This window comes from Syngnathus leptorhynchus, chromosome 15 (assembly GCF_054491065.1).
Source record: "Syngnathus leptorhynchus isolate UIUO chromosome 15, UIUO_Slep, whole genome shotgun sequence".
Taxonomy (NCBI): Eukaryota; Metazoa; Chordata; class Actinopteri; order Syngnathiformes; family Syngnathidae; genus Syngnathus; species Syngnathus leptorhynchus.
Window position 1 is genome coordinate 3,501,627 of NC_141209.1, and position 20,923 is coordinate 3,522,549.

The window sequence follows — 20,923 nt, forward strand, 5'->3', positions numbered from 1 at the left end:
TTTATCATTCCGTAACCAGATGTATCCATCTCTATAACATAGCAGTGATTCGGTAGCGATTCAAAAACCCTGCAAACAAATTTAATGCATTGCGTTTGCCACAGCACTGTCACCCGACGACATGTTTTTTGACAGTTTTGATCTCTGCGCCCATTGTATGAATACGAGACAGCTACGTTGTAATAACAATGTCATTTTACAGACGTGTGAAGATGAAACTCTCCCGTGCTGAATACAAAGAGATCGTGAGATGGACAGAGCAATTGAGACCAACACGGCAGTGTATGAAGATGCTAAAAGACAGATTTCCCAAGTAAGTATAGTGACTATTTACTTGTATAATAACATTTATTAAACTGAAAAAGTGAGTGTGCAACAGTTCATTATGCAAATGTTATTTATTACTTATACACAGTGCAAATCATGTGTAATTACTGTATTGTACTGTATGTAAATAGCTACTTGTAAATGATGTATTTAAAAAGCATCCTTGGAGTTCCATTCCTACAGTGTCTACATGTATATAAAAAAAAAAAACCCCCACTAAACTTCTAGATTGATAGATGAACACCTTTTTAATCCTGTGAGAGCAATTGGTAATATGGTGGCCATTAATTCCTCACTGGTCTTTGGAGCCATCCACCGGTGCAAAAATTAGCAAGCGTGTTTTGCCATGCAGCGCTTGCACCCCCCAACAGATCGAAGTGAGGGGTTAATAGTGGTGTTTGCCTTTCTCCTTGACACCGAGGGCCTTTTCTTTATTGAACGTAACATGTGTAATCCCCTCAAGGCTACTGTTACACCACCATCACTGATCCCATGGAGGTCACTTACAAAGTCGCATGCGTTTGACGCTTCCTACACATCGGAGGAAAGTAGAAATCTGTGTTTCAAAGTTACCGTCAAGGAGTCCATCAGTAACGAACTGACGGACATTCCATCGGAACCAACTTCATGCTTATGAAATGACTTTTTTCTCAGAATACTAGCATTTTGACTTTATTACCCTAATTCAATTCAATTAATTCACTACGCCATATGCTCAGTGTATTTTTGTGTTTTTGGCTCCGTGGGCCCAAAAACTTTTGCACACTGTCCAAATGGCATTTTCCCTCAAATACAGAGGCCTTTATTATACAACAAAATAAAAAATCACACCAAAGGAGCAGAACTATTTAAGATTCAGTATCTTGCTCAAGGACACTTTGGTCACCAGGGGTGAGGATTGAACCCAGAACTTTCCAATTGGGAGACAAACAGTCTACCCACTGATCCACATTGCCTCATGACACATAGTAATGGTGAGTACACTAATCAAAGGAAAACACAGCAAGCAGAATTTGCATTCCAATAATTCTGCACAATTGCCGGCTGCCTCCCAGAGGTACTGGATCTTCTGTTTAGTCTTGCTGGCTATTGTTATTATTTGGTTCAGCATAAGCAATCTCGGTGAGGCCCGTGCTCTTTAAAATGTCCGAGTCTCCGCGCCGGGTCTGACAGGCAGGCGCGGCGGCGGTGTTTTCACAGCCCGCAGAATTATTCTGCTTGTCCAATCAGCTGAGCTGGACTCTGGAGGGTTAGTGATTGGACTGGCAGGAAATCAGGCTCTTAAGACATAACATATCGACTAGGCCATCCATCATCTCTTAGCATGCGCTCGGGTACACCGCTCCCCCCCACCAACCCCTCCACCCGGACTGTGTGGGAGCCCTGCCACTGCGTAAATATTGGCCGGGGAGGCCATGGCTGGCGAGCTGGTTCAGGCTAACACAGTTGGAAGAATATTTTTTTATTAGTTCAAAATAGTCTGATACTTGAAAATAGTGTAAAAATCAAAATAAAATGTGTTTTTGTGGGAGGAAAGCCAATATTCTTTTATAGGAATAACTCTGTGTGTATCACATCAACTGGAATAGCGATGCGCCCGTTAAATAAGATGATGGCAGTTGTTTCAAGGGCTGTGAAACAATCTTTATCATTGTAAACTTTTTTTACTGGGTGGTACTTTTAAATCAACGTTGGCATTAACCCAAAGCGCGTCCCCCGTTTCTGTTTAGACGTTTATTAAAGATTGGAAAATACAGGCTAAGTCAATCCTGGTATGTTGTTATGCTGGATATTTTGTACTAAAACATTTCCGAACATTGGGTTTGAATTCCAAAATATTCCATTTCGGGATTGTTTAACCTTCGTAATGAATACGCTATTATACATTGGTGGATTTCAGCAATGGATCGTTTATTGGGCCAGCACTCATTGCCTTTCGATTAAGCAAATAGGGGACAATTCAAACTTGGGACAAAGTGAAAGTAAGAGTCAATTTCAAGCTGATTTCCACGGAGGGGGGGTCTGTCATTCTGCCTGTCCGATCATAAGTCCAGTGGGAGGAGAGTGGGAGGGTCCCGCAGACGGACTCGAAAGAGACCCCCTCATCTGTAACGGGCTGCCTGCATAACACAGATGTTGGGAGTCATCTGTCACGCTGGCCTCTCTTTCCGGGTCTGACCTGCTCCCGGAGAGGGTTGGGAGTTGGAGGTTGGTATCAGGTCGGGTGGGGGGGGGGGACATTGGACACGGTGCTGTCACTTTCTTACCCTAACTAACAATAGAGACGCATGCTAATATCATCCCTGAATAATAACAACAACCCTCAAGGTCCGACATGACTCTTATTTTGATTCCAAATGAATCAACGTACTCGGGGATATTTGGAAGAAGAATTTGTATGATCTCACCTAGCTTGTGACCGGTGTTGGGAGACATGTGACATCAGTCACATTAGGTCCTACTCTGGCCATACATTAGAATTGGAAATGATGGGCTGCTCTCTGAGGTCTTGACTAACTTCCCCTGGGTCCAAAAGGAGGGTGGGGTAGGGGGTCCCCCCCAGTTCATACACCCTTTGTCCCCTTAAGTATAAGAAGGGAGGGGAGGTGTGTCCTATCTGTCCTTTTGTGGTGTATTATGAATAGATGTGGATGTAATGATTAGCCCCGCCTCCTTTTTCACCCCCTTATGTAAAATGCCATTCAGCCCATTCGTCATATGTCGTCCTTAAAAGCAGGGAACGTTTATAAAGTCCAGTGTGAGGGATCCCCCCCCCCCCCCTTCTCTAGCACCCCTCCACGTACGTTCTTTTCGAATCGGGCCCTAATGTGCCGTTTTCATTGGCACCAAGGCGGGCCGCAATATGGCGCGGCGGATCGCTGTGGGAATATGAATGTTGATTAAGCATGCGCTCAGCCTTTTGAAATTCACACAGAAGTGTCAGAATAATGGATGTCGAGCAAATGTCAAGCATTTGTTAATTTCGACGTTATCGGTGGGGGTTTATCTAGCGTGATCTTTGGCGGCAAAGGCAAAGGGCAGGCTTGTTGTGGCATGTGCCATTGATATGGTGATTTCCTGACTCCAGACACTTTGTTTTTGATGCTAATATCTCGGCTCAAGACGAAGCCGAGGGACTCGCTCATTGATTATTTATCGTGCCTCAGCCTCTCGTGTGTTTTTTTTTCCTTCTTCTTTACTCACTGGTTAAAACATTGCTTTTTACACATCTGTCTTTGGTTTTCTGATAAAAACCCAAAACAAAAAGATGTATTCTCTTCGGAATTATCGCCGTCACTAAAGGATTTATGGAAACGCCGCAAATGCAAAAACGTCAATTTAAATTATACACAACCCATTTTGTTTGCACGCTTTGCATCCTCAGCACATTTTGCTGACGTGGCAAAACATATGGAGCTAATGAGCCGGATCGCAACAGAATTGAATTAGATCTTTGGCGAGTACTGTAATTTAAGAAAACAGATCTTTTTGTGTTGATAAAAAAAATATATCTATATTTCATTTGGCAAATTTTTTGGGGGTACAGCCGGGAGACTTCCGGTACATCACGTCACGTTTAGACCTTCTCATAGCCACGTTTACAGCTTCATGTCTGACGGAGGAATTCATGAATAATAGATGCAATCAATTACTTGATTAGTAAGCACGGGAATGACGACTTCTTCTTCATATCGGGGACGTTGTCCAAGTACATTCGATAGATTACATTGCCTTTTCAAGTCATTGGGATAAAAACGCCGAGGTAAGCAGTTTTGTGATAGTTGGCCTTGTAACCATTTGTGAAGACAAGAGTTAGAGTGGAAACTGGATTTGTGGAGTATTTTCTGAAAATAAAACGTAGGGAAAACATGTTCTTGTGAGGCATCAGTCAATATAAGCCATGTCAATATCAAATAACATGGACGAAATTAAGCATTTGTTCCTTATCCCGCTTTCGTCAATGACGGGCGATAAATCAAAAAATGTTCCGTATCTAAATTAGTCGCTTCCATGCCCTGAAGTGTCTCACCACGCAACACTCTCATGCGTGCAGATCCGCCAAATGCTAAGCGGCGCCACAGCATATGATACCAACGTCATTAGCCAGGTGGCTTTCATTACCTAAATTACCGCTATTGTTTATAATTAATTGTTTGTCAATTGGCATCGGATAATTTAATTGATATGCTTAGAAAAAACCCCATCATATACTAAATAGAAGCATTAGAAAATATAATTTTGCACTTAAAGCTAAAATATTTCTCTCAGCTGTAGTCAAACTGAAGCGAGCCTTGAACGCAAAGCAGCGAAATGACAAATTGGAAGGCTTTAATTATTTTTAATCTCATCGGTCGCGTGACTATTTTGGGCGTCGGTGCGTATTAGTGCCCCCATCTTATGTTGTCAAGGAAGATAATGAGGTTGAAAAGGAACCATTCCTCAGCCACTCTAGTGTTTCCTAGCCTTCTGTTTTTTCGTGTTCAAAATGATATCTAAGAAGCCGAGCATGGGGGAATGGGTAGGGTGCCGGAATCTCATTTTTGTTCCAACAGAAGTCAATTATAAGACGTCCGAATGTACATTGTTTGATTGATTACGAAAACAAGAATCTTGCTTTTAATACGGAGATCGGCGAATACCGATACCAGCTATCGGTATCGTCACCGTATCGATCACCCTCTAGTTGCCGTTTTAAGACCAGGAATAAAAAAAAATTGAAATTCGAAAAAAGGAAATATTACATGCACATTTAAATGTTATTTGGGGATAAATAAATTTTTCTTTAACATTATCTGTGATAGTTGTTTTGCAGAAATTTTATCTATCAAAACCAATAGTGGTATCGATACTTTTGTATCGGTGATTATTCAATAGCTGGATACTGGTATATCTGAGAGAAAAAAAAGAGGGTATCCAACATGCTCCACATTTGAAAAGCTAACAAGCATATATTTCTCAGGGGAGACCAACTTTGGGTCCACAGCTTGGCACCCAGCTTTCCTTATTTTATTACTACCTTCTCAAACGTGAACATCAACAATGTTTGTCATTCCCTTTTTTCGTCCAGTTTTGATAAGAGCTCAAAAACGGCCTGACTGAAGAAATAAAAACAAATAAGCTCCCAAAGATCTTAGGGGTTTTTGAAGCAGATCTATTTTCTTAGATATTAAGAGCAGTTTATGTCCCTTTAAAGTTAACAGGGTATAGATTTAGCAATTAGACTGTAATCATGCTCATTATGGAGTAATCCATTTAAAACCTAACAGATGTCTGTTCCAGCAGGGGGATCGTGACGCTCCCATGCCAACCGTAAGGCTGTAATGTTGTTGAAATGCTCAGGTGCAAGGTTGAAGTGTGGAAGACATTTTTTTCCCAGCCCTCCCTTAAGTGTCCACATGTTGACAGTTGACCATTTAATGGCCCCCCTCTTAATTGCGCCGGCCTCCTTCGTCCCCAAACATCGTTGTAAATTAATGCTGAAGCAGCAGTGGGGGTTTTTTTGGTTTGTCCTTAGAGTTTCTGTCCTTTTGTCTTTTTTTTTTTTTAAACTTGAAGCTGTTTAGGTTTATTTCGAGAGACTGCAACCTTGTGGGTGATGGCAGTCACCTCTGTGATGAGTTTTCACTGTGGGAGTTTGCAGTTTAATGCGCATTTTGCAGCTCTGTTCAAAATGGGTTCTGATAGAACAAGTGCAGATGTATCATATCATTCCACTTTTAAGTATCAAAGATGTGTATCAAATTGTTGTTCCAATCAATCATGCAGATTTTGCGATGCAGATGCTCCATACTATTACTTACATGGCCGTTATAAAAAAAAAATAATGTTCTAAGGTTGATGGAGGTCTTCACTTTGTAACAGATTATTCCAATTTGCATTATATCCCACGGGAAATTATTTCCAAATAGGAACAAATGAGAGGTCAGCTAACTCTGCGTTCAACTGTTTGAAGTTTTCTCTGTCTTTTGTTAGTTTTTGATGTCTTTCTGCCATGATGCAATACGGGGTTATGTTCCGTACAATTGGATGAATATAAAAGGCAGTCTCTCTCGCTGCTGCTTGTTGTTGTTTCCCGACGATGGCGTCTTCGCCGGGTGTTTGACATTGAGCAGAGGGGCCGGGGATGAATGTAGCTGATGGCAACTTTTTCAGAATGAACGCACTCTTGGGAGCCACTGTGCGTTCCATTTTCAAAGTTACTTGGGGGGGGTGTCCTAAAAGTGAGGCCATATTGTGACCATTCAAACAAATACAGGTTGTTTGTAAATTGATCCGCCCCCATCCTCCATCAAATTCCGCAACATGAATCAAACTAGTTGTACGAAATTGACAAAAAAGCTCAAGTTTCCCGTGTCTTCTCCGTCAGAGGTGATCATCTGGAACAACTTTGGCACACTTGTTTTCATGTTCACTGAGATTACGGGGCATCTGGGTCCCGAGCTTTGAAGCCTCCCGTCCCGCCTATCCCTCTCTCCCTTTGTCAATGTGTGCGATGCTTTCTGGTAATTAACTTTGTCCTTCTTTTATTTGTTCCAGTCACTCGCAGTCCACTCTTCTGAGCATCTTCTCCCTGGAGTATCAGGTTAGAAGTTTTCTTCCCTTTGTGAGTCCTGACAGGTGCCTAATTGAATGATGAATGTCCCTTTATTTCTTTGTAATTGAACTGCCAGCTCTCTGATTGGTTTGGAAGATGCCCCTCAAGCCCCCCCCCCCCCACACACACACCTGCACTTTGCCAACATACACTCGTTTATTCCAGCCCCTCCTCTTCCTCACGTCGATGCCACTCGCCCGCCCGAGCCTCGGTGGATGGCCGCCAAGCCTCCCCATCCATCTGTCTAATAACATCTAGCCCCTGCTTATTTGGTGGACCTGTAATAAATTATGCTAAACCATTATTATTCTGACAATAATAATTTCCCCGTCTAGTGCGGCTGCGTGTGCTAAATGTTTGCTGACTCGCACTGTCACTGCCGCTTTCCACGCTTGACAGCCGATGATGATAAATGGCCACCGCCGTCAGTGGCAGAAGGCAGCACGGGTAGAAAATGGAGTCATTTATCATCCGGCTGACGGGTGTCAGTCACCGCCGCTGTCTCAGTGGAATAATTTTTTTTTTTTCTTGTGTAGTGGTTTTTAAATATGTTGTTTTCAAACAATGCTCTTCCTTTTCCTAACACTTGTCTGGCGACTCAGAAAGGAGATTGCACGGAAATGTCAGATTTTTCTCATTCTCACCACAGAAACGAACCAAAAGGACCATCGCGAGGCACCATGCGCCCGATGTCATCGAAAGCCACTACCGAAGGTACGCTGCTCTGCTTTATGTCATCGCCCTGTCGGCCTCCGGGAAAGGCGCTACAGTCATGTACGGAGTCAATCCAGACGACGGCGGGTTCCACGCTAAAAGCAATGCACTGTAATTAGCAAGAAAAACAAAAATATTTTTCAGAGGCTCACTGAAGCATTTTTAAAAATATGTGGTTGCGGGTGGGTGGGGACAAAGTAAACACGGCATATACTGTACACACAAAAAGTGTAGTAAAAAAAACAGAAGTGAATACCTTGCTAGCATTGTTAATCAGAAATTAGCGTATTTGATCAAATACGACCATGCGAGGCCAGCGTTTTTTTTTTTTATCATTGAGGAGGCAAAACACCTTTTTTGGGCAGTAGGGGTTAACTAACCACCATATTCATGTCTGGGTTTTTTGGGGGGGGTTGGAAGCCCTCGGAGCCGTGCTGTTTGAACCACATGGAGCCTGCCATATGCCACCCAGGGCAAAGTCATCGGGGACATTAGCATGTCTCGGCTAGCCAGCGCGTGTTCCCCTCTTCCGTCTGCCTCCTATTTGTTGTCGACGCTTTTGTTCTTCTTTTGTTGTAACGAAGGTATCTGAGTGAGGCCACGGCACATCCCTCTGCTCCCGTCTTGTTGGAGTTGGCCAATGAGGTAATGGTTTACCCTACTCGCCCCCCCCCCCCCACACACACACACACTCATTGATGTCCTTTTGTATCAATGCCTATATAGAGGTTGGCAGCGGTTTTTGATTTTCTTTCTTGTCTGTTAGTCATTATGAAAATTGCCAAAATGGTCGGCTCCATTATCAATTATTTAATGTAATTAGCTCTCACCTCCATCAAGCAGATGTGAAAATACTTTGTTGTCTTTTATCGTGCAATTTTCCCCAAATTGCAGCGGGCCCGAGCAAAGTGCAAACTGCAGACAGGTGAGGAGCGAAGGGGTCAGCCGTTAATTCCTCCTTCTATCACTTCGTTTCTTGTTTGATTTGACATCATGTCACAGGTTGTGCGCTAGGTTAACTCTGGGCTATTTACTATAATAAACAATTACACATAAAAAAAAATGCATATCATAATAAGTAGTTTATTATTAGTACATATATAGCGCACCTGGTGGCAATTATTGGGTACTACATTATTAGAAGGAATATACGATTCTAGATTTACAATTAAACTTAACATTAAATTATTACAGAAATGACTATTAATTTATTCCATCCTGAATTTGTGAAACCAGATGTCACTTCCTTTCATTTATTTGTCATTTCTGCACATTGCCCTCACGTCACTTCTGCCCTAGTTTGCCCATTTAAATGCACATTAGAATTTTTATTGCGTCCTTAGACCAGTCAATGGCACCGGAGTGTTTCTTAATCTAAAATCAGAGGAAGTGGCATGCATCAGTGGCGCCTCAAAGCTAACTGTCATTATTCATTCGCTATTTAATTGACACAAGGTTTTTTCTTCCCCTTTTTAAAGGACTGATTCCGTCTCCGAGATAACTGTCTATGAACCATTTAACTGTCATTTTAATATGCTACTTAACATTTAAACCAAGCACTCATGCTCTCTCAGACCACTAATTGATGTAGTTTCATCCCTTTATGAGACGATATATCTCCGATGGCGAGAAATGATTAACAATGATGAAAACTGCTACCGGACCCTTTTCGCCCCTAGATGTCCCCCGTGAATATTGCCGTTTTATGCCCAATATAGACTTTTTATGTAAAGGTCAGTTAAACATAAAGGCTTTAGAATAGATGCCAAGTCAGCGGAACCGAAACCCGCGAGCGCCTCCGAGCTTGTTTGACCAAAATATTCAAGAAAAATGATGCAATCAGGTGGCCCGGGAGAGTTTTGGTGAGAGAGCGGCCTTTGTTATGTTGCCTTCTTAATGTCATTAAACGGCGACGCTAACTGACGTTAAAAGGACAAAACTCTTGGAAAGAGTGAATAAGATGAGCTGAAAGGCTTTTTAGGTCTCGATTATGAAAACAACATTGAATTATTGTTTTTGTTTTTTTAGTTCTGTCTCAAACAAATGATTAATTTGCTCTTAAGCAAAAATGTTTCATAATGACTTAATGGTCTTCTTGAAGCAGATGTTAATTCAATTAAATGAGAAACGGTTTTAGTATCTGTCATAGTGTCAGGGACTTCATGGCGGATTTTATGAAAAACAATAGTGGACAATTTGTTTCGAGCTAGCTTGCGTCAAATGTCTGTTAGCTAGCTAGCCTAATGCTACACAAGCAATATCTAGCAAGCATTTAGCAGACTTGCTCTAAGTTGTCAATAAAGACTTGAGAAATCATAATTTATATTTATATTTCTAGTTTGCAGGTCTTTGTATGTTCTTCATGAGTAAAACAAAACCAACCACAATTTTGACAATCACATTCATTATTTACTGTGGGGGAATTTTTGAATTAAAACAATTTGGGAATTGTTACCTGTGGCAAAAGGAAATAATACAAAAATTAATTAAATTGTGTATTCATGCCAGATTTTTTTTAGTAAGTACAATTCACTTATTCTATAGGTGGATTTGTCTCCTGCGCTGATGGCTCGCATTATCCTTGACAGGTTCCTTCAGGACCAGGAGGGCGGAATGCGTGAGTTTCAATTCGCCCACTCAATCATTGTCTCTATCAGTCTTAATTGGAATCGTTTGTCTGTGGAATCCGCCTTCTCTTCTAGCCGCTGCTGTATTTTCTTTTCCGTCCAAATGTGCAACAGTCTACCTATAGTAGCTTTGACGATTGAGTGGTAGGAGGGCCGCTGCCCCTCAACCGCACTTTGGATCAATGCGAGCTCACCTCATCAGTGTTATTTATAACAGTGGAGTCCTTCCCCCTTCATCCCCGGTTGCATCCATCTAACATACTCTCTCCTCCTCCTCCTTCGTATCCCCGCATCCTCTCTGCAACCTTGCTGGGCTCCACTGAGGAAATTGTTATTGGCAAAAAAAAAAGTGACAAAATAAAAAGCAAACAGCGCAGAGGTCGTGCTGATGGATGAGCTGCAGGGGAAGTCAATTCCAGATGCTAACATTTTTGTTGGAAATGTCAAAGACGTTGTCCAGGTACGCTCAGGCAAGTTAGCAAAAAATAAAAAAAAATCCAGATTTAATCGTCTATGTATTTCTGACATACATCAGAATCTGAATGGATCACAAAAATACGGTTGACAAGATAAAACTAAATTACAGGTGACCGCAGAAGCCATGCTCGCAATTTTTAATCACCAAAGGGATGAAAGGCAATGCGTGTTATTTTCAAACTCACCACTACGGCCATTTGTCACCGTCAAAGTGTGATTGCTTTGGACCTACAGCACCGTTATCCGCCGCTTGTCAAAATAAAAGTCGCCGCGGCTTGTAGAGCCGCTCATTCATCCGAGAGACGGCGGCAATCTCCGATGATATTAGAACCGTTTCCCTCGTGTTGCTATCCAGCGAAAACATAATTTGTTTTTGCTCGTTGTGAAAGCATCAGGACCAAATAATAATCGAAAAGGAAATACAAAATGTGACATTACCAAAATGAAAGTCACGCAGCGAGTTTCTTTCAAAGCATCCCGTAAAGATCAATACACTTCTCTACAAGGGACATTAACCCCGACTAGGAGAGTGACTGGCCGTTATTTTTATTTTCTTTAATTCTCTCCATTCCGCTTTTGCATTTAAGGAGGATGGTGCCTTTGGGTGCGGGGGAATATCCGTACAATCAGCCGCGCTGGATCGATACACGCTTTTAAATTGTTTTCTGCACGTTCCTTGTTTTTTTTTTCCCTCCTCGCCACCCAGTCAGTAAAAACATATATATTGGCGAGAGAATTGGCAAAATATCGTGTGGTGGTTCTCGTAAATAAATCAATGCGGTCGAAGCAGTTTAGCGTGCATTGAATATGATATCAGCAATTTTAATGATCCTTGTCGAGTCCGAGCTAATTTGTCCCAGTTGGGAGGGAAAGGTCACATGAGAACTTTTAGTCCACTATTTGAAGGTCACATGCTTCACAAGGAAACGGAAACCATTCGTTTGCGAATGCGGAAACGAATGGGGAAAAGTGGTTTGCACTTCTGCCTCATAGTTCTGCGTTTGAATCCTGCGTCTGGCCTTCCCGTGTGGAGATTGGATGTTCTCCCTCCCGCTCGACTCCTTCGGCCTCCCAACCATCTTTGCTATGCTTCAATCTCATCACCCGTCTTCTCTCAGTTCCTCTCTTTGACAGGCGCTCTAGATTTAGACATACTTTTTCCCGCTCCCGTTCTCGAGGAGGCAATTTTGCCAGCTATTTGACCTTTTCCATTTTCCCAAGGCCCGGGCTCCAGATTAGATTGCTCCCCGCGTGTTTTGTAACCGTGTGATTCGAGCGCCCTCAAGATTTATTGTCGCATTCCTTTACAGAAGCCCCCGTACGGCAGGTTATAAATGTCTCGCGTTTGATGTTAACAACTGCGAGAATGTTTCCAGGCTCCTTTTCATCTATTCATAATAGCGCCGGCGTTTTGTAGATCGCTGGATGTCGCATTGTGTTGCGGCCAATCAAACCTAGGAGGCCCGTTGTCATTGTTAAAGCTCTTGCTCACCTGAAGGCAACAATTGTGCGGGTGTATGTGTGGAGAAATAATGAGCGCAGCAGGGAGGGGGGGAGCGCATACGGAGGAACGATGAACGATTCTTCCGCAAGTTCGGCGCAGGCGAGAAACACCGTGGCACTCTCCTTGACAAGTATACTAATTACTCCCTTTCATGAGAGGTGCTCCGGCCAACCTATGCCGCAGTCTAATGGTCTGACCTATGTAGCCTTGCTGCTGCCAGATCCACCGCTGCAATTCTTTTACATACACACAATGGAATGTAGTCTCATCTCAGCGCTTTCAGGGAGAATCAGGTGGAAGCAGATCAGTTCTGCCCCAGTAACCTCTTCAGGCTCCTCATATAACCACAGGAAGTCTAATATATATATATATATTATTATATATATATATTTTTTTTTTTTTTTTTTTTTTAATAAATGTTCTACCTCCCCCCATATCTTCTATTTGAGGAAGCATTTAAAAAAGAATAAATTGGAAAATCAAATGAGGGGCTTTAGGCAGCCGTGGAGATTTGCCGGAGCTGTCGTCCGGCGTCGGGGAGACTCATCCATCACGCCGCGCAACTAGTCAATTCCTGGAGTATCTGTAAATGTTTTCAGATATTAGCCAATTTATATGCTCCGAGATTCATCATGGAAAATCAGCTTTAGCGCGGCGCACATTATCAGGCCCTGTCTCTCCCTTGCTCCATGAAGTTTGATGAACGAGTGCAAGACTCCACCACACTCCCCCCCCACCCACTCCACAGCTCAATGGCTCGGGTTGTGGTGGGCATGTAGAGGAAATGGCTAAGTGCCATACACACATTGTGGATAAAGTGTTTTTTTAATTAATAAACAAACTTGCAGAGGAGCTCATCAGTGTCAGCGGCAATAACAATTGTCATCCGTTATTGTTTATTACGGTCCTCCCTCAACAAATGTTGCTATCTAATGAGGTTTCTCAGCGTTTGCGATAATGACTTTTTCACCCGGGCGGAGGAATTGAAAGAAATGACGCACGTGAGCCGCGATAAATCAATGTTATTTTGTTGTTAGCTCGTCTTCTTCCCCAGTTTTATATACCGACGCAGCCTCGTGATTTGTTTAGCAAATCCCGACGGAGGCGTAGCGTGCTATTTGTTGTTTTCCCTCCTCCTCTGTTCTTGCCGTGTTCGGATGCTGACGGTGTGATACGGCGCCTTAGTCACAATTTATACCAACGTGGGACAATTACAGTAAATTTGGTGAATGTTTACAAGAGGGGGGCAAAGATGCGCTGCAGGGCTTTGTTCTCTGTGTCTGGTGCTCTTCAGACTGCGCTTTTTATATTCAGCTTTTTTTATGTATGTCATAGTGTGTGTAAGTGTGGGTGTGTATGTGTGTGTGTGTGTGTGTGTGTGATGAGCTCAGAGTGTCATGGAGGAGCGATGCAGTGCAAGGCGGGGGCGTCTTTTAATGTATGCTGATGTCGGAAGCTGCAGCGATGCGAGGGACACAGGCGCCCTGTTGTTATTTACTGCTATGTTTGTGCACACCGTCCAAACTGAGGTAGGGCCTGCAAAGGTATTACAGCGCGTGATGAACGAGCATTAGGGTAAATTCATTTTAAAAGCATGGTGATTTATTAGCGGCCCGGCCTTCGATTTTCATCACGTCGATGCTTGGCTGGAATTCCACAATGTCAGCGCCAAGGTCATCGTCTTTATAGCTATTTTTAACGGATCTACGGGGGGGGGGGTGATGCAGTAGAAGTGGACCCTTATTGTGTTGAGTCAGCAAAATGTGGTGGAACCTACAAAGTTGACTGTGACATTGGTGGGCCACCAATTTGTACCATTATAAGGCATTCACTTGGCGGCTAGCGCTGGCAACGTCGTTGTACTTAATTTTAAGATCTTTAGTTTCCTAATTTGCTATTAAAAATTATTTCAGAATAATGTTATGTTAAAAGGGTTCCAACTACAGATTTGAAGACAGCCAGGAACAGTTTCAAAATAAAAGCTTACCAAGCTTCACTCAAATAGATAGAACATATTTTGTGAATTAAACGTAAAAAAGTGTTCAATAGCAGCTGAGTCTGGAAATGGAACCAAAACAGGAAGTAGAAACCTTCCATATTAACGCTATGACAGCGCCAAACATCTCCTGAAATGCGTAAAAAATACATAGAATGTTTCCTTCAATGTTTATGAGCCTTAAACTAGTGCATGTTCCACTGTACAAAACAATCTTGGGGGACTGAGGGGGTTAATAGTCTCGTACCAAAGTGTGTATTTGTGTGTGTTATGTGAGACCAAATTGTGGTGGTGGTCAAACCTCCAATTATGAGCGCTAGTGAGACAAGGGCTTTAATGGCTACCGTTAGCCTTCGGGGAGGTTTAATACACATGACTGTTTTGCAGAAGCAGCGTCAAATCTATAAAAGGACCATTAGGACGAGGGGGGGGTGGAAAATCAATCCAAATGCCATTAAAGTGGAATAAGTTGCCAATATTGCTGATGTGGTTGCAGCTCCTTTGATTTTCCTTCAGATTATTAGGCACACTCGAGTAGTGACTTTGTTAAGGGAAAACAGTGTTGTCTGCGGCGTAATATGTCTCCTGGCTTCATAAAGTTTGCCGCCTCATATTTCCCCTGCTTTATTGATTACCCATTATCATTTGTCATGAGGTGTCCTAACTCAAGGGGAAATTACAACCCTTCTTTCCTGCTCGGGAGTGCGGTATGGATCTGCCGAGGAGGAGGAGGAGGAGGAGGGAGGAGAAGAGACCAACCTCGGAGAGAAATGAGCAAAGAAATAAAGCCCGTGCTTGGCAGTTGTGAGAGGGAGTGTGCGCTTATGAGCTGGAGGGCGAGGCTAAAACAGAGAAGGTAGCACAAATAAAAGAGGTGTCAGCGAGGAGGGAGGGAGTGCTTAAGGCTTCGTCCCCTCTTGTGCCCGGCCTTCTTTATTTATTCCGGAGATGAAAGCTGGAAGCATCTCAGGACGGGAAAACCAGTAAAAGAGCATCCAGCGGGTTTCACCGAAACATCTCTTTGAATTTTAGCAGCTTCTGTCAATCGGGATGTATACAGATTTATTTTTTCCTCACACGTATTTTTCCCAAATAAGAACGGGATTCTCTGGAATGTTATTCCAGGGGCCATCCAAGCCTGAAATGTGAATGGAAGCATTCTCACGTAATACAGTGAGTCTGTCACGAGCACGCGTGTGTATTTATATCTCACTAAAATGGCACGTCGCCGCCATTTCGTCACACAATGTTACAATCCATTGAATCCAAATCTTTTTAAGAAATGATTTAAGGTTTTTTTTTTTCTCCTCACTCTCCCGTCATTGCCATACCAAAGGAAACCCATCCGGCGGGCTTTTTGTGTTTGATTTATAATGTTAGTAGAGCAAGAATGGGACATGCAGAACAGTCTGCGTTTGTAACATAGATAAAGCGCATGTGCTCTCAACTGAAACATTTATCTAGTGAAGATGTGCACAGATACCAAGTGGCTGATTTTTTAATAGAGTAGTATGCTAAATCAATCACTGGGCGGTTTAATTCCGTTAACTGTATGTTAAAAAATCTTTTTTTTAAATCTACTCAGCATAGCAGTTACTGTATATTTTTAATTTCATATATAATAATTTTTATTCATTTTCATGATATAACTAATAATTGTTCCACTTGCATAGAAGACTAAAGAAATTTGAGTGGAGAGGCTGAAATTTTGAGCGCATGGATATTTACAGTTCTCTAAATAATTCTTCGATCATCAAAAATATTTGACGATTATTTGTCCATTAATCGATTGATCATTTCTATTCTGTTGTGATCTATATCATATTGCATGAATCTATATTCTTCTCCACAGCCTCCAAATCAGTCCTCAACAGTATGCTCAAGGAACCATCATTAATCCCAAACCAAACCTTGGCCAAGAACGTCTATCAAGTAAATTCATTTTTTTGTTTGTTTTTTGTTGCACGTCAGCTATTTTTAGGAGGATCTTTTGAATCATCCAACAACTGTCTGACCAGATTGTTTTCTCCTTGCTCATTACTGTATACAACATCTCTTCCCTCACCTCCACCTGTCTGTTTCTCTCCCCCTTGCTCACATCGTAATATCCCCCCCCCCCCCCCCCCCCAACTCTCCTCAGTGCACCGTAAACGACTGCTGTTATGGACCACTGGTAGACTGCATCAAACAGTATCCTATCCCATAAAATTTTAAGCTTGAAATTGACGAGGAGCTATTGAAGGGGATGAGATGTGTCTGCCCTTAGCCCACATAAAAGTTCTGCTTCACGGTGGAGGGGTTTGCCATCCCTCTACCACAAATGATACAAGATGTGGAAGGAGATGTGCAATTCAAAATGTCCGTGCGCAGCCGGTGGATCGGCGTAAAAAAGGGGGGAAAAAAAGTCACGGGTTTGGCAGTAAGCAATTGGCATCACTATGAATATTCTCATTTTGTTTCGTCATCAAGCAGACGCGGTTCAGCACCCCGGAGAGTTCACAACTGAGATTTTAACGCTTATTGAGGCTAACGTGTAGCTCACGTGTCAAAGCAGGGAAAGCACATGTAAATAATGATGACTAAGCACAGGTTTTAGTGCTTTGATAGCTGCTTTTGGAATCCTTGACTCTTTCGACCCACAGCGCTATTGGCCAAGAGCACGAGGTTCTGCTCTGTGACAAACTCAAGGAGAAAAATTTGTCCTTCTTAGGTAAGTCGTGACTTGAATTTATTTGCTGGAGTTTGTTTTTTTTTGTCATCCTAATGTGGCGGACAAACATCAAATGTCGTTTTTCATCAAATATAATTTTTGCAGGGTTATACGATTTTGTCCCAAGCGAATTTAATCGAGGTAGTGCCCATGTGTGAAATTGTGGAAGTTAATATTTAACCCCTGCTTCCTCCCCTCCTCCCCTCCCATCATCATCATCATCATCCCATAGGTCAGGTGAGTGAAGGATGAAAGTCATTCCTTGTGTCATTAAGACCACATCATTTATTTGGACCCGCCGCGTTGACCTTTCTTCACGGCTATATACGGAGGACTGTTCTAAAACTGTCAGAGGGCACCGGGGCCACTGAGGCAACCTCACCCCACTTGATAAATGGATTGGAAATAAGCCACCCAACAGCAGGGACGGCCCATTAATTTTAATCAAAGCTGGTGTAAAAAAGGCGATCAGAGCCCACATGACAATGTCAACAGCCGGGCCGCGGCCAATAGCATTAGCCGAGCCCGGGATGCACCTCGGGCCCGCGGCGGCCCACTGTGACCTCCCTCTCAGCTCGCCTGTCTCCATCCTTGGCTGACACCGGCACCCTCCATCTCTTCTCAATTCTCCTCCGCGCCCCATTAGTCGAGCTTGACTGGAGACAAAGAGGCAGGCCCTTGGAACCGAATGACCTGGTCAGCCCGAGATTTAATGGAGAAATCAGGTGTTGTACGGATAATGGCTGAAGTGTGCAAAAAGTCAAGGACAATGGCTGACGTTGGCGAGGATCTCGGGGTCGTGGCTTACTCAGACTATAATGCCAACCTTGTCCCCCCCCCCCTTCGCCATATATTTTATGAAGCTTCACCAAACTACAAACTGGGGGCGCAGCTTTTTTTCCGTGCGAACACAGCAAATACACTGATTGTAAAGCTTTTAGACCGATCTAAGGCGATCCAAAGTCAAACAAATGCGACTCGTATGTCTTCTGTTTTAGATGAGAACCAACTGAGAGCAAAAGGTTATGACAAAACACCTGATATCATCCTGGAGGTCCCTGTCGGTTAGTATTCCCCCCCCCCACAATTGTATTGACTTTAATTCATTCACTACCATTGATGCATATAGACTTGAAAGTTGTATTTCATCGGGTCTGACTTATTTTTTATCTCTGTTTCCAAAAGCCGTGGAAGGACACATTGTTCACTGGATTGAAAGTAAAGCGTCGTTTGGAGACGACCACAGTCACCGCACTTACCTCAACGAACAGTTTTGGAGCTACTGGAACAGGTCAGTCTTTCTTTCCAGATTTTCTCCTTAGATGTCATGGAAAAAGTTTTGAAAAGGGACTTGCTTTTTTCAATAGGCCTCGTTGAACACCTGAAAAGAAATCAGAGGCAAACAAAAGATAATGAGCCTTCTGCTACTTTTTGAACTAAATCAATGTAACAGTGAGCCAGCAAAAGAAGCACATCAAATGTTTCCAAAAATAGATTTCCTTCACTCCTCTTTCTTGTTCGGCTTGGATTGAAGACAGAAAAGCTTTTTGCTCGACGTCTTTTATCGCAGCGCCACCAGTTACCAGAAGGTCAAAGCGTCACGATACGTACATACCGATTCTAAGGTTAGGCTGATCCCAAGCCTTACATTTCTGGCCCTGGAGGCGTCTTTCATTGATATTCAGTGGCACAGCCTTGTCCAAGCGTATTAGACGAGTGACAATGTAGATCCCGTCATGTCAACCCGAAGCCCGATCAGATAAACATTGTTGTGTCAGAATCCAAACGCAAAACTGTCAGTCCCGACCTTATCCGCCGACCGTTCCTTTTTAATCGACATATAATGTTGACATTTCAAAATGTGAAATGGTTGGACCTTTTACATCATCTTTCAGGTATTTATGTCATTTTGGGTCAACGTTTGATTGGAAAACAGAGAAAGAATTTGCAGATTTTTTAAACTTTTTTTTCACAAATTTAACCAAACTGCAAATTGTTCTCAGCATCTTGCAATGAATGTGTGTGTGTTGGTGGGGGGCGGATACTTTTCTCTCCAAAGCTCTAACCAACTACATTCATCATCCAAACAACAGTCTTGCCAACACACTAACCCCATAATGAACCCCTCTTCGGTGGAGTGAAGGGTAATGATGCTTCACGTACAATGCTCCAAAGAAAGAAGAGCAAAATCTGGGGGGAAAATGATGGAATCAAACGGCGTGTTCAAGTCCAGTGCTCGGATGAGGCGACAAAGCGGCGGCTAGCAGCGTCAATTCGGCTATCAATCTTATTTCCCAGTGGCGTTCCAGAGCGAGCTAGCGCCTCTGCTCTGACGGATGTTCGGATAATTGAGTTCTCCATATCTCTCACAACTATCCAAGTTGCGTAAGAATTATTTACCTGATGGTGAATATTAAACGAGCCTGGTGTTTAAGTGGAAGTGATCACTCTTAAAATACCCCTCTTTGATCAAACTAGTTTTGGTCTTTGGTTACTCCCAGTTCGTTGCTTTCAATCGTGGTCAGAAGAGTCACTATGTCGCTTTTACCTCAGCTTTATTATTATTAGATAGAGCGAACGAAAACATGAAAACAACCACGACTCTTCACGACATAGAAAGATCTATGTCCTATTTAATTGCCCTCCCCAGTGCAATTGTGTACTAAGAAAGAATCAATTGCACTAATCAGAATATAATGTGCAAACAGGCACAAAATAATTTTGAGACATGGCAGTGCAGATTACAAGAAATAAATGTATAGTCTTTTGTTGACATTTTTTCCATTCACGGCCAGCCCCTCCCCCCCCATGAACTCAGTCAGCTGTAAGATTTGTAAACTACAAATGTTGAACGTGGGCAAAAAGGTTAGCTCTGATAAGGAGCTGTCAGACGTCCAGCAAAAAATGATTGATAACAATATAATGGTACAGTATGCCTCATTTCTCCCTTATATGAAGCTGGGGGTTAAGACCTTTGCGTTTGCCTTAATACATCATCTGTCTTGACCAACTGGGAATAGGCACATGCATTTGTGTATAGTTGTTTATTTTATATGTATACACAAACATGAAATATAAATATGCTGAAGATTTGAAGTTAGTCATAGTTCAAATATTTTTTATTGCCTGTATTTTTTATGCTAAGAGTTATATAAAACTTGTCATATTAATCTACTCACTGACACGTTGGCTAACAATAAGACAGAAGCGTGTCTGCGATGCTTTTTATGAGTTGACACAGCCGCAATTACGTAGCTTCCGATCTTTGTGAACTTTTTCCAATTACGGTCCAAAACGCTGTGTGTGTGTGTGTCCCCCCCCTGCACTAATTCATTTAATGCCTCTCAATTGAAGCAATTCAGTTTCTTAATTCATCATTGTCCTATTTTAATAGACATGCCTATCATTTTTTTGTTGGACTACTCCAAATAGATTATTGTTTAATTACTTGAAAATAATAATGGGGTTTACACCTGCAAGTTCTTCGCCTTCTTCTTCATTGCACATCAACCTAACCTCAAAATCATTTTCTCCAAGCAAAAAATAAAACACATGCAAGGAAAATTATGAATATTAATAAAGTCTTCTTATTTGTGAAGGCGGCAATCTTATCTTCCCTGATGAAGCATATGACATCCATCGCCTTCCTTTTATTTATCGTTATGGGCACCCCATGCTGTGCAGGAACGTGGCCTCTTTTATTGTTTCCTTTGTTATGACATCCTCTCATAGAATATCCACAGCCAGGAAAAAAAAAAAAGCTGAAAAAATAGCTCTGCGCAATGCTAGTTCCTTTAGGGCTTTGCAAATGTTTGTTTTGGGGTGCCGCGGCGCACAGGAGTGCGATGCCGTCAACTTTCTACGGAGGCATTAATGCCAAATGACAAGTAAGCTGCGAAGCTTCAAGGATTTCATGCTTTTAAGGATGCACATTTGGGAGCCTTGTTTTGAGGCGTCTGTGAGCTCAGGTCTT

The 20,923-nt window shown here is 42.5% G+C and overlaps 2 protein-coding genes across 10 annotated transcripts in view; one reads left to right on the forward strand and one right to left on the reverse strand.

Annotated features, from left to right (window-relative positions):
- dph6 (diphthamine biosynthesis 6) overlaps window positions 1–20,923 on the reverse strand; it is a 136,214-nt gene that overhangs the window by 96,201 nt on the left and 19,090 nt on the right. For all 7 annotated transcript variants that reach the window (XR_015068373.1, XM_085932735.1, XM_085932734.1 and 4 more), the window contains one exon: window positions 18,210–18,331. The gene's annotated coding sequence lies outside the window, so the exon portion shown is untranslated. The remainder of the gene's footprint in view (window positions 1–18,209; window positions 18,332–20,923) is intronic.
- Window positions 1–20,923, forward strand: part of cdin1 (CDAN1 interacting nuclease 1) — a 36,690-nt gene that overhangs the window by 138 nt on the left and 15,629 nt on the right. Inside the window, exons 1-11 of one of the 3 annotated variants that reach the window (XM_085932743.1) lie at window positions 36–313; window positions 6,865–6,910; window positions 7,572–7,636; window positions 8,221–8,281; window positions 10,181–10,253; window positions 16,093–16,172; window positions 16,381–16,430; window positions 16,883–16,950; window positions 17,949–18,014; window positions 18,136–18,241; window positions 19,044–19,300. In XM_085932743.1, coding sequence (XP_085788869.1) covers window positions 189–313; window positions 6,865–6,910; window positions 7,572–7,636; window positions 8,221–8,281; window positions 10,181–10,253; window positions 16,093–16,172; window positions 16,381–16,430; window positions 16,883–16,950; window positions 17,949–18,014; window positions 18,136–18,241; window positions 19,044–19,068 — 765 coding nt within the window. In that variant the 5' untranslated portion in view covers window positions 36–188 and the 3' untranslated portion in view covers window positions 19,069–19,300. Of the gene's footprint in view, window positions 1–35; window positions 314–6,864; window positions 6,911–7,571; window positions 7,637–8,220; window positions 8,282–10,180; window positions 10,254–16,092; window positions 16,173–16,380; window positions 16,431–16,882; window positions 16,951–17,948; window positions 18,015–18,135; window positions 18,242–19,043; window positions 19,301–20,923 lie in introns of those variants that run through there. The other 2 variants (XM_085932742.1, XM_085932740.1) reach the window with 2 other exon arrangements.